Here is a 16,077-nt window from a genome sequence, read left to right on the forward strand (position 1 = left end):
GTGTTAATGCAGTGTAAAGCGCTTTGGGGTTTGCTAATGCAGAGGAAAAGCGCTATATAAGTGTAGACCATTTACCATTTACCATACACTAACTGAAAAACTAGGAATTGGGATCAGTTTCAACATTTGGACATGTGGATGCTGTGAGATGGCGGTCAAACATCAGGAAAAAGACCTTCTCATCCAGATGGTAGAATGAATAAAACTATTCTTGAGATGCTACAGTACACTGGCAAGTCAGTGTTACCTATATATTAAATAAACTCACGAGCCAAATGAATGATTCATGATTTCAGCACTCTTTGTTGAACTATAATGCAGTGGGTCCCAAACCTGTATGTCTCCTGTGATTTTGGGAAGGTCGTGAAGCTCTGACATAATGCCCCAATGTGAAGTTTTTTTATTTAACTGCTCCACCTGATTTTATTTTATTTTGCGTCAGTCCTTCTAAATGCAGCAAGAAGCAAACACCTCGTAAAAGTTCTTTACTGTAAGCAGAAACATTTAAAAACATTCATTACATTGCAGAGGTGAAACACTGAAGAAGCAGTTGACAGTATTTATTTACATGTTAATAATGAGCACCAGAGGAGCAGATTCTTATCCAGCGCTATCACACACTCCCCTGTTTATTCAGGCAAGACTGGGGTTACTCTGCTCTCGGCAGCTGGCTGCAGTCCAGCTGTTTCTGGTGCAGGTTCACAGCTCCATAAGTGATTGATTTATAAGAGACAACTTGAGAATACATTTTCTTGCAGGAACAAAGTACTCTTACTTGGGAAATCTCACTTTATACCACAGAAGTTTGTCGAAAGGCATGCATTCTTCAAGGAGCACATCAAAATCCAGCTTCCCCTTCCACACAGGCTTGAGTTTGGTTCAGTACGTGTCTTTATTTTTCTACGCTCCAGCCGAGCTATTCCTGGTACTGCCTCTCTGTGGCAATAAAAAAGTCCTCCATGACGCTCCTCAGGTACTCAAAAGTAGGTCTGTCCTCTGGGTTCTCCTGCCAGCACATACACATGACATTATAGAGCCCGTCGGGACAGTTTTCTGGCTTCGGCATTCTGTAGCCCTGCTCCAGGTTCTGGATCACCTCTGGGTTGGACATGCCTAGACAACAAGTCAGAGAATTTGCAGCAATTAGAACACACACCAAACAAGTTTTTCATGGAATAGTGTTATGTATTCAATCAGAAAGAATGAAATCCATGTATTTACCAGGGTAAGGAATGCGTCCATATGTCACTATTTCTGTCAGGAGAATCCCATATGACCAAACATCAGACTTTATGGAGAAGGTGCCATAGTTAATGGCCTCTGGAGCTGTCCACTTAATGGGGAACTTGGCACCTATGAATGAAGAAGTAATCTTTATTCTCAAGACTTGAACACCTGAGCAACAGGACATATTTCATCATTTTTCAACTGTGTATGTGTGATGAAAGTTAAGATCTTTTTTTTACCCTCTCTGGCTGTGTATTCATTGTCCTCGATGAGTCGTGCGAGTCCAAAGTCAGCAATCTTACAGATGAGCTCATGAGAAACCAGAATGTTTGCAGCTCGCAGGTCTCGATGGATGTAATTCTTCTCTTCAATGAAGGCCATTCCGTCAGCCACCTGCAGGGGGCAGCACATTATTAGAGAAGTGTGTGTGTGTGTGTGTGTGTGTGTGTGTGCGTGGGGGGGGGGGGGGGGGGGGGGGCTGTAAATGAAACTAAGGCAATGCATGTGCACAATTGGGGGCAGATGCATGAACCTGTGTGTACGTGTGTTCCAGTTTTACAGTCAGTGGTTCAAGGGGTCTGACAAAATATTTCAGCAGCCAAAATGCTGCTCATCTTTCAAATATGAACGGGTTAAGATAGCCCTGGATACCTCGCTTCCATGAGTGGCCCCGACAAGTCGTGTCGTTCATACGTGTGTATAAGGCATGTATACCTGTATACACACTTGTGTACCTGCGTCGTCAAGCCTTAAATGGTCGGTTATGAGGGACCTGTGCATTCTTCAGCACTCTGTAACATTGCGTGTGTGTGTGTTGGACAGATGAGCAGTAAGATTACAAAGCCAGGGAGTTTACCACTTCCCCAGGTCAGTTCCTCAAAGCCCTTCACCTCCAGACCCCACCCAGCTGCACAGTCGGGCCCCTGCAGCTCCACTTCCTTGTGCAAAAAGCAGCAGTCCTACTTCGACCTCAGCATAAACTGGCTTATCACTCCAGTGACTGTACACCTCAGAGGGAATCTGATATCTCTGCTAATGAACGACTTTAAAGAGGTGTCAAAAAATACAGAGAAATCACCACATGAAAGGGATCTGTGGAAATTGGTTTGAATTTTGTGGGAGTGGTTTGGAACATCTCAGGAGCAAGAATCTGTCACATGGGTGCCGGCGGCCCTGGAGGGTCGGTCAAAACCCTGAGATGTACGCACGATGTGTCTGTGTGTTTCATAAACCTTCGCCGTTGTCATGACGACCACCTCCAGCACTGCACCATTCACGAGGTTGGGTTGGGAAGGATCCTGTTTTCGCTTTCAATCACTTCTTTGCATTTGTTAAATCAGACAGGATCAGATTTCGACTCCTGCAGTAACTAGTCATTTGATCTTTTTTGATTGCATACATGTACATCGTCTGCAGATGTGGACAATGTTTCCAAAACTGCAGCTAAAGCCAGAGCATTTATCTCCTCAAGTTTTTTTTATTGCCCAACACATGAGGGTTAGAGTTACTTTTACCACAGATGTCACCAGCGCGTGACGGCTGGCTGGAAAGCCTCCTGTCTGTAAAATACGCTCACCACAGGACTCTTGCACAGACTCCACACTGAGCTGTGCAAACGAGGAGCCTTTTGTCATTTTAGAAGCTGAAACATCAGTCTGTCTTCCTGTGGTTGAAGTTTTCCATTCCCGCACTGACAACACATGCAAGTCAAAGTTCCTTCTCAAGCATTTTACATTCACTTTCATTTAAAAAGAAAAAAAAATAAACAGTGAGCCAGAGGAAATGAGGACAATGTTATGTATTTGGCTTCATAATTAGTTAATCAAGTTTTATAATTAACTTTTGATTATGTAATTATTCCAAAATAATGCCATTTATAAAGCTGACTTTTGGAACAGTAAAGTGTTCAACATTCTCAATTGTAACAACAAACTAAAACAGATGAAAAAAAACACACAGAGGATGATGTGAATTGTCTCATCACCATGCAGGACTGTCTCAGAGGAGGAGCATTAATGGACCCCACACACCCAGGTCACTCACTGTCACAGCTGGGATTATTTGACTCTTAGTTCAAGTACATGATCAATGCTGCCACTGGGCTGGAGCTTTGACAGCTTCTGCAATGCTTATTTTTACTGGCTGCATATAATTCCTCTGTTTCCTCTCGCAGTCCTACAACATTTGTTTGAGGTTAATAAGTGACTCTGTGCCGCCTGCAGGTGTGAATGTGTGATTTGTCTGTTTGTGTTCGGCCTCGGCTGGCCTGGTGACCTGTGCTGGGTGGACCCTGACTCTCTCACCAGGGGATCTGGTCCAACTTGGCAAAAAGCCGCATTGAAGATGGATGGATTTACTTATTTAACAATAGATCTCCACAAAGCAGCAGATCTACACCTAAAGTCTTATGTAGCTGCAGTCATGTGGGGCCTGCAGCCTGTTCATGCAAACCCTGGATGAAGCAGATAATCACACACATTCTTGCCTGCAGCTGATTTGGATTGTGGTGTGATGCCAGACTATCCAGAGAGAGACAGCACAGGCACGGAGGGAAGTAAACAAATTGCATTACCTAATTATTTTTACATCATGACCTGCATCCCAGGAATCTGAGACTCTGAAATAGGGTGTTTACATGTGCTACAGGGTGAAAGACCAGGTTTAGTCATTTGTATGATTTGACATAATCATGAATGAAAGAAAAAGTTTTGTTTTCTCTTAAATTCTTTATCATTAAGAATGGACACAAACAGTAAAACAAATGACTTTGCAACATCAAATTTAATTTCTAAACCTGTTGAACACACCCTGATGTTGATCTTTTATCTTTTATCAATTAGCATTGTGTCCTTTTCTTTCTCCTGTTTAATTGTTACTAATACAATTTCATTTGTGTCAGTTGAACATCTTTCATTTATAACAAACACACACGCACTCACACACACCCAGTTCTGTTCTGATTATAAGATTAGTGTTGAATGAGGCTCATGACAACTGTTTCCTGCCCAGAAGGATAAAACTGGGAGAAGGAAGTCAAGGAATACATGAAAGGGAATCTGTTGACTGGAGTGAAAGGACTGTGGAGATAAGAGGACAGGGACGTTGGTAGTAAACAGAGATGTCTTGCCTGAGATGACATGTCTATCAGCGTGTTCATGGGCAAAGAGCTTCCTTCTGTTGTCTTGAGGTAATCCACCAGGCTACCTGTGGGAAAACACAATGAAATTATAGTTTGGGTTAATTTATAATAGCACAAATTAGGATTGCATTAGTACGCACTGACTACATTCAAAAGGTTTAACAACAATAGAAACTGGTATTGCTGCAAAAGGAATGATTTCTTCAGAAGACTAATGGGATTTTCCTTTACGAAAACATAACCTCATGATTCCCCACAGACATAAATAATCTGAGATTGCCCAGAATAGCCGCTCAAACCAGCGAACATAACACTCAGAGGAAGTGCACGGATCGTCACTCATGCTGATGCATCGTCTCTGACATTTGACTTTGTTTTGGCTTTGATTAGCGTGAAACAATACCTCTGCACACCGGCCAGCCCAGTCAGACCGAGGGAAACAGTTTCAGAGGAATGACCGTGCCAGGAAAGACGAGGCATTCACTTCTCCTCTTAAGTCCGGAAGCCTACGTTTGAAGTCTGAGAGCGAGAGTAGGACTCTTTGTCAAGGTCACAAAGGGAAGTCGGGACAACACGCCTGTTATTTTCCATCTTTGTGGTCATTGGTAATAATAAAAAAGACAGGACAAACTGAAAAGACAGGAACTTTGAGCTGTCCTTATTTTCTTTTTTTTTTTCCGCTGCGACAACAGAAGCGACATTTGTGTCCCGTTCACACGTGGATCCCAGACAAAGAGGCAGTCTCATGCAGGAGCACGGCTGCTGGTTTACAGGCCACTCACAGAGGGCCATACAAAGCCTCGCCATTCAGTTCAGCTGCAAAGGCTGTTGTTGTGTTTGTGACAGCATCCCTCTTTGTATTTTCCATTGTAAATCACGGTGAATATGAATTGAAAAGATCCTCAAGGTCAGAATAAAAAAGATCCGGAATCAGTTTCATATGTGTGGGAAAAGTCTTTACTGAGCAAAGAGACCATGACAGAGAAGATTTACAACGACTGTCACAACACTGACTTATGGCTATGTGTAAATCTAACCACGCATGCACCGAGGAGGGGGGAACATAATCCAATAACAAGCTGCCACAGTGGACGCTACATTGCACTGCGCACACAAACATTCAAAGTAGTTCATCTGATTAGGAGGTAGTCACGTTTTTCTTTCTACAAGCTTAAAGGAATACTCCACCCAAAAAACGATTTGGCCTCATTTTCTACTCACCCTCATGCTGAGAAACACTCTGGAGCACTTTTTTGACGTTTCAAATGCAGTTGGAGATGTTTGGGGATTTTCGTTGTCAACAAACAGGGACCGACAGAGCCCGACAGAAAAAATGGTCCATAAAATCCAGAAAACGTTCCCATTTTCCTTCATACTGCTCGTCCGCTGTAATCCAAGTGTCCTGAGCGCGTAACGTCCATAATTAATTCTTAACGAGGTCATTTAGTACATTTTAAGAGCCCAAACAGGGCGTTCTCACACAGCTCCATTGCATGTCTGCGCGCGCACCCTGAACTACGGAAGCCGCGGCAGACCAAGCCAGACGCTTGCGCGCTTTCAGCGACTACTTTTCTAAATTGCAAGCGTAGAAGAAGAAGTTCCGCTGTATATATTCTGCTGTGAGTAACCGAGCTGTGGACAATCACAAAAGTGATTGGCTACTGTTTTAAAGCTTTGAATTCGGTGTCCTGCTGAAAGGGCACAAGCGTGTTGCTTGGTCTGCCGCGGCTTCCGTAGTTCAGGGTGCGCGTGCAGACATGCAATGGAGCTGTACAGAGCGCACTGTTTGGGCTCTTAAAATGTACTAAATGACCTCGTTAAGAATTAATTATGGACGTTACGCGCTCAGGACACTTGGATTACAGCGGACGAGCAGTATGAAGGAAAATGGGAACGTTTTGTGGATTTTATGGACCATTTTTTCTGTCGGGCTCTGTCGGTCCCTGTTTGTTGACAACGAAAATCCCCAAACATCTCTAACTGCATTTGAAACGTCAAAAAAGTGCTCCAGAGTGTTTCTCAGCATGAGGGTGAGTAGAAAATGAGGCCAAATCGTTTTTTGGGTGGAGTATTCCTTTAAGTTCATTTTTGGACTTTTGCTTTTCGACATTTACTTACATTTACATCTCATGCACAACATCACCTCGGATCAGCAAAAACAAAACAAAAATGTATAAAATGCTACATAAGATTAATAAAGGACAATTAGTGTCGCTAAAGTTGAAAATTTAAGGACATCAGTTCATCTTTAGCTGATCCAACCTGACATTGTGCTTCATACTTTCACACACACACTCTCAGCTAAGAAGACTTTCAAGTCACAGATAAACCGAGCATACAGCTTTTTGAGTGAATGATGGAAGTAATCATAATATATGCAACCTCCGTACAGAAAGACCCAGTTTTTCTTGTTGTGAAGCGACAGTGATCACCGCCACACCCCGAGGCACTTCAAAGTGTTTCAATGTGTTTCAGCGTGTTTGACTAAAGTAAGTCAAGTCAAATAACTGGTTTGATCTGCAAACACCGTCGGGCTTTAGCAGGTGATAGTAGATTCTAGATTCTATCTCCTCAATCCAATTTAGCGCTGCGATACATCACAGCCAGTTTTTCACAGGAGAAACATAGGAGATGCACGATCACACACTCATGCAAAGTTTTACATACAACTTCTCAGAACTTAGTCGACAATTCAACAAGTGTTTATTTGGATTGTGGGAAGAAGGCAGGGTACCTGGAGAAATCATGGGCAGAACAATGAAACTCCACATTAACAAACCTCCAACCCTGGAGTCAACCCTCTAATGAAATCCAGTGTACTGAAAACACTTTAAAGCAATTGCATGCCTTATTTCTGTGTTCTGTTACCTGACCGAGAACTACAGAGTGTGTTTTTCTTCTGCGGCTGTGTGTTTTGTTCCAGTTTTTGTGCCCATGTGTCGGTGCATGTGAGAATCACAGATCCTGGAGGAGTGCCAGGCATCATCAGAGGTCTCTGAGAACAATAAAGTGGTGATTCACCCTCTCCTATTTTAACACCCGTGGTCCCAGACTGGCCAGCAGAGACTTCCCCCCTGATGTGTAAACACCAGTAACCTGTCTGGAGGGGCCCGGAAACCAAGGGAAAGTTCACATTTGCTTCGAAACATTTTCGCACACGGCAGCGAATACGGGGGGGGGGGATCATGGAGAGAAGCTGAAAATAGCCTATCAGAAGCTGAGCCACTTCAGCAGAGCAGCATGCTGAGAGAAGCCAGGTTCATGAGCTGCTGCTGCTCCTTCATTCACGTCTGTGCATATTGCTGCATTTCATTCCCAAACACAGGCGAAGTGAAGAATACACTGCAGAGCTCCAGCCATACGCATCTCACATCAGATACCCAACAGAATCTGATGTCGTCCAACAGAATCCGTGGATTGGGACAGGCATGTGAAAACATAATGACCCAGTTAAACCGCTGCAGCAGACGAAGCAGCCCAGCCTTTTATTCAAGCGTTGCGCTCTCGCCCAGAGTCCGATAAGAGATCGACATGTTTAATCCTGAACATCTGTACCACTGCACCCACTTACAACACCGTGTCTCGGCGTTTGCTTCAGGCGCAGTGACGCCACCGCTGTCTGAGGTGTTCACGGCGACGGGGCGGAGGATTAAGGAAAAAACTCGTTTCAGGCAGGCTTGGGCATATTTCAGTCGACTGAAGTGAGCGGAAATGAGCTGGCGTGATCACAGGAGGATTTCTTTTTAATTATCCTTCAAATGTCTGTTCACATTACGGAAAAACCCAGAGACAACATTTATCTTTTTTTCTTTGCATGCTTCCAGTAATACATCGATGTGCAGTGTTGATAACATGATAATAAAATACTCTAGGTCAGAGGTGTCAAACATACAGTTTGAGAGCCAAAAAAAGGTCGCCCGAGTTTTCATTGCAGCCTGTCTGAGTTGAAAAATTAAGAAGAAATCATTTACTAGATTTTCTTTAAAAACATTATTTTCAAATCAACTGTTGCTACTATTTTTTGTTGTGAGAATTTTGGTATTTCAGTCACAGTAGTACAGACTGACACCCGAACAGATTGGAGAATGAAAGCTTGCCGCCGTTCATTCTTGTGAAATATCATCACTATTAAAGCAGCAGGAATCAGTTTTGTGACATTTTACTGTATTTTGCTCCTGCAGGCATCATGTTGATATTATATTTATTTTTCTTTCCAAATTGCAACATGTGTTCCTCTGCTGAGATGGAATGGATCTGATTAAACTGAGTTTGATGTTTCTGCTACAGGGGTCCTTTCCACCCACCGTTCTCCATGTACTCTGTGACGATGAGGATCGGCTCCTGTGTGACGACGGCGAAGAGGCGCACCAGGCGAGGGTGCTGCAGGTTCTTCATCATGTTGGCCTCCGCCAGGAAGGCCTCCACCGACATCGTGCCAATCTTCAGCTTCTTAATCGCCACTTTCCTGTCATTGTTGTAGACACCTGGAAACAGGCAGATACGATAGAGGGGATTTATTTTTTTGATAATCACTTCACAGCAAGTGACTGGAGAGTTGAAGAAAAAGTTCACACACAAATTGAATTAAACTAAATTAATTTATTTTTTTAGTTTATGTTTAGATTAAAACATAGAAATTAAAACACATTTAATTGTTTGATTTTTAAAATTCAGATTATTCAGTCATAACTAGAGAATAAATTAAAGCAAACATTTGATCTGCACCAAATAATTTATAACTTTTTTCACTAACCAGAAATATAATTGCGCACGTTTTCAAATGATCACATAATTAACCAATTATGAGGTGCGTTGTACAAACTGATGATTTGCCAACATTTCCAGTACCAACAACATTATTTGAGCTATGCAAACATAATTTCTGTTTCCAAAAGCAGAAAATGACTATAGCAACAAACATGAATGAATAATTGCATGGCTATAAAACTAATAATATTGTTCAATAAATATATATTCAACCATGGGTTACTTTTTTAGTAACACTTTTAATATTTTAAGCTAAATCAAACGTTAATTTCTACCACATAAGCATTTTAGTTGGGATTATTTCATTGAATTGAGCTGAATTAGTGCCAAATGTAAAATTTTCTTTTTTGTGTGTGGCGTGACATGCAAATCTAGTGTTGTTCTGCATTAGCGCCATTGAGTATACTGTAAAAGTAGACGCGGCAAGTTTATCCTGTGAGAACTACAAACACAAGCACTTCTCTCGGCTGTGGTCTAATATGTGCCTCGCCAGGCCCACATGACACATTATGCAAACAAAATCTACTCATCAGTGTCAACCGGATCCACATCCAACCAGTTTTACCCTCAGCGCCGACAGTCACACACACCCTGCATGAAGCGCAGCAATGCTGGGAACAAGTTATATTTACTATTCGAAGCATTCCCCCATTTCTTTTATCAGCGTTGAAGATCGTGTCCACATTAGCGTCATGTTTCGATCACAGACAAGTCTTCATGAAAAAACAGTTGGTCCCATTATGTAAGTATGTCACATAACCAATGTTTGGATGAAACTAAAGACAAGCATAGTTTCCAGACTGCATGGAAGACGTGATGTAAATAGAAAGTGGATGGCTGACCATGTGTGGCTCTTATACGGCGGGATATTTATTCCCGCTGGTGGAGTAAAATGGTCTTGTGGTATAGATCTGTCTACTGAAAAACCCTCCTGATGAAAAGACTTTGATCTCGCTGAACCTGCGTGTATCATTAGGAACAATTCCTCTGATTCACGCGCTCATGCAAAAAGCTAGATTAATGTAGTTTGAGCGACGTTGCGTAACCGGGTTGATGCCTCAAATTCATTCTTCATTTAACCAGCCCAAACAAGCCTACAATGAGAAAAGTCATTCTGCAGACACTGCGGAAAAACCCTTCTGAAACCTCTTTGGTAGACGCACAGTCAAATAAAGACTAAGCAGTCAGTTTCTGTGCGAGACCCACAAAACTTGCAAACACTGAAGCGACACCGGTAGATAAACTCACCCCTCCACACTTCTCCAAACTGTCCGGCTCCGAGCATGCGCTCCTGCTTGAGGGATTCTCGGGGAATCTCCCACTCGTCCTGCCACCAGGGTTTCTGCGGTGCCCTCGACTGACACGGTTTCACCAGCTTCGTGCACAAACCGTCTGCGTCTCCTGGATGCCACAGAGAGAAAATAAGTTCAAACCTGTGTCAGCGGAGACCACAGCAGTGACAAATAGTTTCTCGACACTGGGAGGCGAACTCACTTGAGTGATGCTGGACGAGCTCCTTCAGGGAGTTGAAGGAGATCTTGGCCGTGATGTAGAAGCCGCCGTTGTCCATGTTCCTGATCCTGTAGTGCTTCACTCCCTCACCGGTGTTGTGGTCCAGATCTCGGACTGACAGGGAGTACGACCCTGGGGAAAGCAGAAAGTGGGGAGCATGTTGAAGAAATAGTACTCATTCGTTCAGTAGGGCTGATGCTTCAGGCTCGGTTCAACTTTTTTATAATGAGATTAAAAAAAAGATTAATTGTGCAGATAACATGCTGAGATCAAACACATGAGGCACATTAGGAAACAGGAAGTGGGTTTTCTGGGAAATGGGCCTAACATTAGAAACAATGAGACAATATGACTTAAGGGGGGGAAATACGATACCAATCATAATGACCATGATCTAACTTGTTTCACTTGTTCATTTTCAGTTAATGTTTGTGAACATCATGTTCAGACACACTGCTGAGAAACCACTGTGTTAAAAAAAAAAAAAAAAAAAAAAAAAACAGCAGATAAGCTCTGCCAAGATGCCACAAAGATTATTTCACCTTTGGTCGTCTCACTCTCCCGAATGAGGAAGGAGCCCTGCGTGTTCCCAGGAGCGAGCAGCAGCCGCATGGCTTCGTTTCGAGAGATGTTCTTAAAGAACCACCTGCAGCGCAAACACAAGACGCCTATCAGACTTTGAAGCTAACCACTTCCCTTCCTTCAGGGATGTGCGTCGTTCGAGATGGTGTCGGGGGTTGAGTGACATGGGGCCATCGCTGCGCTTCCTGTGTGACGTACGGCTCAGTCTCCATTGTGGTCATTGCGATGAAGTTGTGAGGGATGTATCCCCGCTGGCCTGTGATGAGAGACTCAGCCAGATACCATTCCGGGTCATCCCTGGAGGTCAGAAGAGAGAAAGGAACAGTGATACCATGGTTCATATGTCCGTGATGCCTCGCAGACAGGCTCAACTTCCTAAACCTCGGCAACAGCATTTTGTGTAAGTGAATCACGTCACCATTTGTAGGTTATTCATCATTTAAAAGATCACAATGTCAAGCTGAAGCTTCATTTTCATATTATATTTCTGTTATTAAACCTTTGACTCGTCATCAGATTATGTTCTTCAAAATATAAATTACTATCTATTTACATTTGTTCATAATTTAGAATTTTGTCTCACTACATCATTACAGGATGCGTTTACTAAATCATGTTGATCTTAATAAACTAAATATGATTTTTGCTTTGTTGAGATCAGCATTCAAACCAAAAAATTGTAATATGTATACATATTAAATTGTATGCATGGCTATAAATGAAGGAAACTCCTCTTCACATGAGTGGGCATTGTGGAATTTCCATTGATATGACAGCATTCATGACGGCAGCTTGTCTTCAGTGTTATCTCATTAATGACTCATATTTCAGCCTAAGCTATATTGACGTCTGTGGGAATGGTAAAAAGTACCCCCTTTTTTTCTATGATGGTCTGAACATCATGAATACAGACACGACTCTTCACTTGCATGAGTTCGCCCTGCGATCACAAAATGAACAGATACGGTTAACATATCCTTTCAGGTTTTGACTTAAAACCATATCACATTAACAGTATTATAAAACCTTTTGTTGATTTCCTTTTCCTTCCCTTGCATTTGGAACGCCCCAGAAGAGCAGCAGTGTTGGGAACGTCCGGTTATTTAAGCATCACAAAGTTGTATTTGTGGAACTCATAACGAATCAACACTTGATGCAAATTGCCCCCCACCTCTTATAAAACAATACCCGCTGTATGTGTCCTCACAGACCACCAGGAAACTAGAATGACTCACATTTGATGGACATATTTTTTACCCTTGAGAGTATTCAAGCGTTATATTTTGGTGTGTACTGAAGGTTTCTGCCAGCTTACTTGTTGATGATCTTGAGTTTGTCTCCTTTCTCAAAGCCCAGATCTCCTTCGTGTGTTGGTTCATAGCTGTATATGGCCACCACAAGGTTGTCTACGAAAAGAAGCCAAAAAGGTTTTTGCTCTTTGAATTCTATTAATATTGATATTTCTAACATTTTGTCATGGTTTAAAACTGGGTTGCCAAGTCGTGCCGCAGTGACAGATTCGTAACGGCTGCTCGTTGCTGTTAATGTTCGCTGCACGGCCGCATTTCTCTACACAAACAGTTGAGCTCACGAAAGCTATATCTTCAGCGCGGATTTGTTGTTCTTCCTTGATTACTGGAGTAAGTGTGATTTGTTTCCACCGACCACACACGAAGCTGCAGCGAATTCCTGCATACACTGATTAGTTTCTGTACTTTCGCGAAGAAATATGGGATGTGGAGTATGTGACAGCACCGGAGAAAGTCATGTTGCTGTCTGATGCTTTTCACTAAATTAACCGCTCTTCGCGCAATCACACAAGAAAATAGTTTGGCTCCACTGCAACTTGAAGGAAATGGTAAACTGAGCAGTAAAAAAATATATCAATTGTAAGTAAACATGTTTCAAAATGAAATAGATTATTATCCTTGCTTATTATGTGCCATGGGTGAAATTCCAGTACAGGTCATTGAAATTAGCCATATTTTCAGTTGTACTTTCACACCCTATTTAAGTCTATCAAAGGCTTTTATTATGTGGTTTCACTGATCCAAGTCAAGAGTATCATATGTTCAGTTTTTTAAACCCTCTGAAGCCGAAGTGTGACTCCAGGCTATGTGATGACAAATGAATTTAATTTGACCCACTTCCTCATGTTACTTATTAATACTATTAAACACACACGCTCAGCCGCAGATACTCAGCCACGAGGAGAAACATGCGATCCATCATGTTACCTGGTAAAGGAGACGTAGGAGGGGAACACTGTGATGCATATGGGATCAGCTGATTTGTGTACTGGTGAGAGAGGAAAACAAGATTAGACTTGTGTTCATGTTACCGAAGAGCAAGATCTGGCCGCAGATCGGGACTCTGAATCGAAGCCAGTTTGTTGTTGTCTCACTGGCTCACTGCATTGTGCCACACACAGGTGGTTTTCTCTTTTATTTCTAATCTAATGGGACATCTAATTCGCAGAGGGGAAGCAAACAACGCTAATGGAGTAGTAAGGCTTCAGTTTAATTATGCGCACACAAAAGAGAACTTCCCCTGCAGTTACGTAAGCTACAAACTCTACCAAAGTCAGAATAACAGATTGTATTCACAACAAAATGAAAACAAAAATTCTGACCTGTGCTGAACTGAAAAAAATTTATATCAAACACGCTCGCTGAAGGCCGCAGAAATCATCCAGCATCACGCAACAGTCTGGAGAGAACCAGTGTGTCTCACAGGATTTTAGATTGCACATTTCTTTCTTGGAAAATTTCAAGAAGAGTGATATCGAGGAGTTCACTGCCGTTAAATTTCATTTAATTTTTTTAATGCAATGTTGGCGCAGCCCAACTGCATTCACACTGGGATGGATGTGGCCCACTGACATGAAAATGAGTTTTGACACTGTTGATATGGAGAAACTGCACACACGGTCAATGGTACTCACGGGGTTGCCGGACTGGGGCGATATGGGGCAGTTGCAGTGTTCACAGATCTCGTCCAAGTTCTCCATCCATTCGCCGTCTGAGTAGTCCGAGCTGCAGTTACAGCCCATCTTTTCTGTGGTTTTAAATATTTGGTTGAAAAATATCATCATTTTTCATGCTTTTTCTCAAAAAATGGAAAAAAATCCCTTGTCAGAAATAATCTGTTGAGTGTCTATTTTCAGTTGTTGTGTGGTTTGTATGTGGCGTAGTGTCTGAAATTTAACAATTGTATTTAGAAAATGATGTTACATGGATTTAGGTATTTAGTAATTAGTGCATCAATGTATGTTGTTTGCGGCAGAGCTTTACATCTCCCTCCTGATGGGGTTAAAGCTATTTTAAATATTAAATCTACCAAAAACTGAGTCATTGTGAGTCAAAAGCACCGGTAACCGATGTCAACCTCTATGTTTTCTGGAAACTGCCGCAGTCGAAAGCGAGGGAGGGCCTTGCCTCAAAATGGAGGATCAGTGATAAATGAAGTTAAGTCTAATACCTGGATGAGATGTAACTTAGCACAGAATCTTCACAGAATAGACACCTACAATACAACAGCTCCTCATGTGAGCACATGTTGTGCAGAGCTGAACTTTACAGGCCTGTAAAGCTCCGATTCAAACTCGAACAGCCAACTTTTTCAGAAGTGCACCAGTGTTAATCACTTATAATCCAGCGTCTGCACGTGCTCCGCGTCGGGTTTTTCTCTGCTGCTCTCCGTCAACAATCTTTCTCAAGCTTTCTTGGCTCCCATCGGGCCCCCCGTGGAACAGGGTCAGTGGGCTAATCGCAGCAGACGTCTGTCCCAAAGGCTCAGAGCCGTGAGAAAGATCCGGAGAGGCCTGACCCGGCAGTAACAAGCCCACCGCCGATCGCCGCAAGAGCCCGAAGAACCAATCGCAGGGAGATCACCAAAAAGTGCTTTTTTTTTCCTGAATTGTCAGCACTCCTACACTGGCTGTTAAGAAGTCACAGGAGTCAGGGTTTTCCACTGAGGGTCTGCCCTCTGTTTTAGGATGTGCAGCTGAAGCCCCCTTTCAACAGACGCTGTTGATTCTCACTGTTTGCACAGATTAATGGGTGTATAGATATGAAGTCTTCTAGAGAACTGAAAAAAAGGTCAACCACAATGTCACCAGAACCTAAAAACATATTCTTCAAATAGAATTGTTTTTCCAAGTTTAGAATTTCACAGTTGAAATCGATGCGTTGTTTCCGTTTTTTTAACCTTGAGCCCACACCCATCAGCCCACAACTGTAGCAGTTTACATCATTAATTAAATGTCTCTTATGTGGTCGTATCTTATTTGGAATTAAAATTTCTACACAAGGCTTATTGTCCTAATCTTTGTTAAACCATTCAACACAAATGCGAATAAGAGATCGATGTCAGCATATGTAGGAAACGTTTTGTAAATGTTTCTTTTCTTTAGCTTCATGTCATTTTTACATGATCACGATCAAAACAAAACATCCAGTATCTGTAAGATGTGTATTATAACACACAATATTGATATCCAGTCACTTCTCTGTCCTTGAAACTGAAATCATAAAGATAAACTTGTAACGATCACAAATGCAAGACTCACCTGTTGAATTTTGAAGTATTTCTTTTCCAGTCCAACGATGTCAAAGTTCAAATCCCTCCATTTAGGCTGTTTATTGCTCGATTTATCAACGGGTGTATTGAGCAAGAAGCTTTTTAACCGGTGAAGCTTAGGTATGAAGATGTCATCATCCGCTTCCCTTAATTTAAGTATCTCAGTCTCGGGCGTGCTGCTGTGGTGTCTGCACACACACACACACACACACACACGCAGATACACACAGATACACACAGAGACACACACAAACCAGAGAGTTTCCTGT

General features: G+C 42.4%; 1 protein-coding gene across 1 annotated transcript; it reads right to left on the reverse strand.

The window, feature by feature from the left end:
- Positions 1-54: 54 nt before the first annotated feature.
- Positions 55-15,984, reverse strand: lck (LCK proto-oncogene, Src family tyrosine kinase). The gene is made up of 13 exons (XM_030117108.1): positions 15,798-15,984; positions 14,172-14,284; positions 13,465-13,525; positions 12,543-12,633; positions 11,426-11,524; positions 11,188-11,291; positions 10,628-10,777; positions 10,382-10,534; positions 8,671-8,850; positions 4,355-4,431; positions 1,467-1,620; positions 1,222-1,353; positions 55-1,113 (listed from the first exon to the last, which is right to left on the reverse strand). Exons 2-13 carry the CDS (start codon positions 14,277-14,279, stop codon positions 917-919), a joined length of 1,506 nt encoding a protein of 501 aa, XP_029972968.1. The 5' UTR covers positions 14,280-14,284; positions 15,798-15,984; the 3' UTR covers positions 55-916.
- Positions 15,985-16,077: the final 93 nt, after the last annotated feature.

The sequence above is a fragment of the Salarias fasciatus genome, chromosome 19 (genome assembly GCF_902148845.1).
Source record: "Salarias fasciatus chromosome 19, fSalaFa1.1, whole genome shotgun sequence".
Classification (NCBI taxonomy): domain Eukaryota; kingdom Metazoa; phylum Chordata; class Actinopteri; order Blenniiformes; family Blenniidae; genus Salarias; species Salarias fasciatus.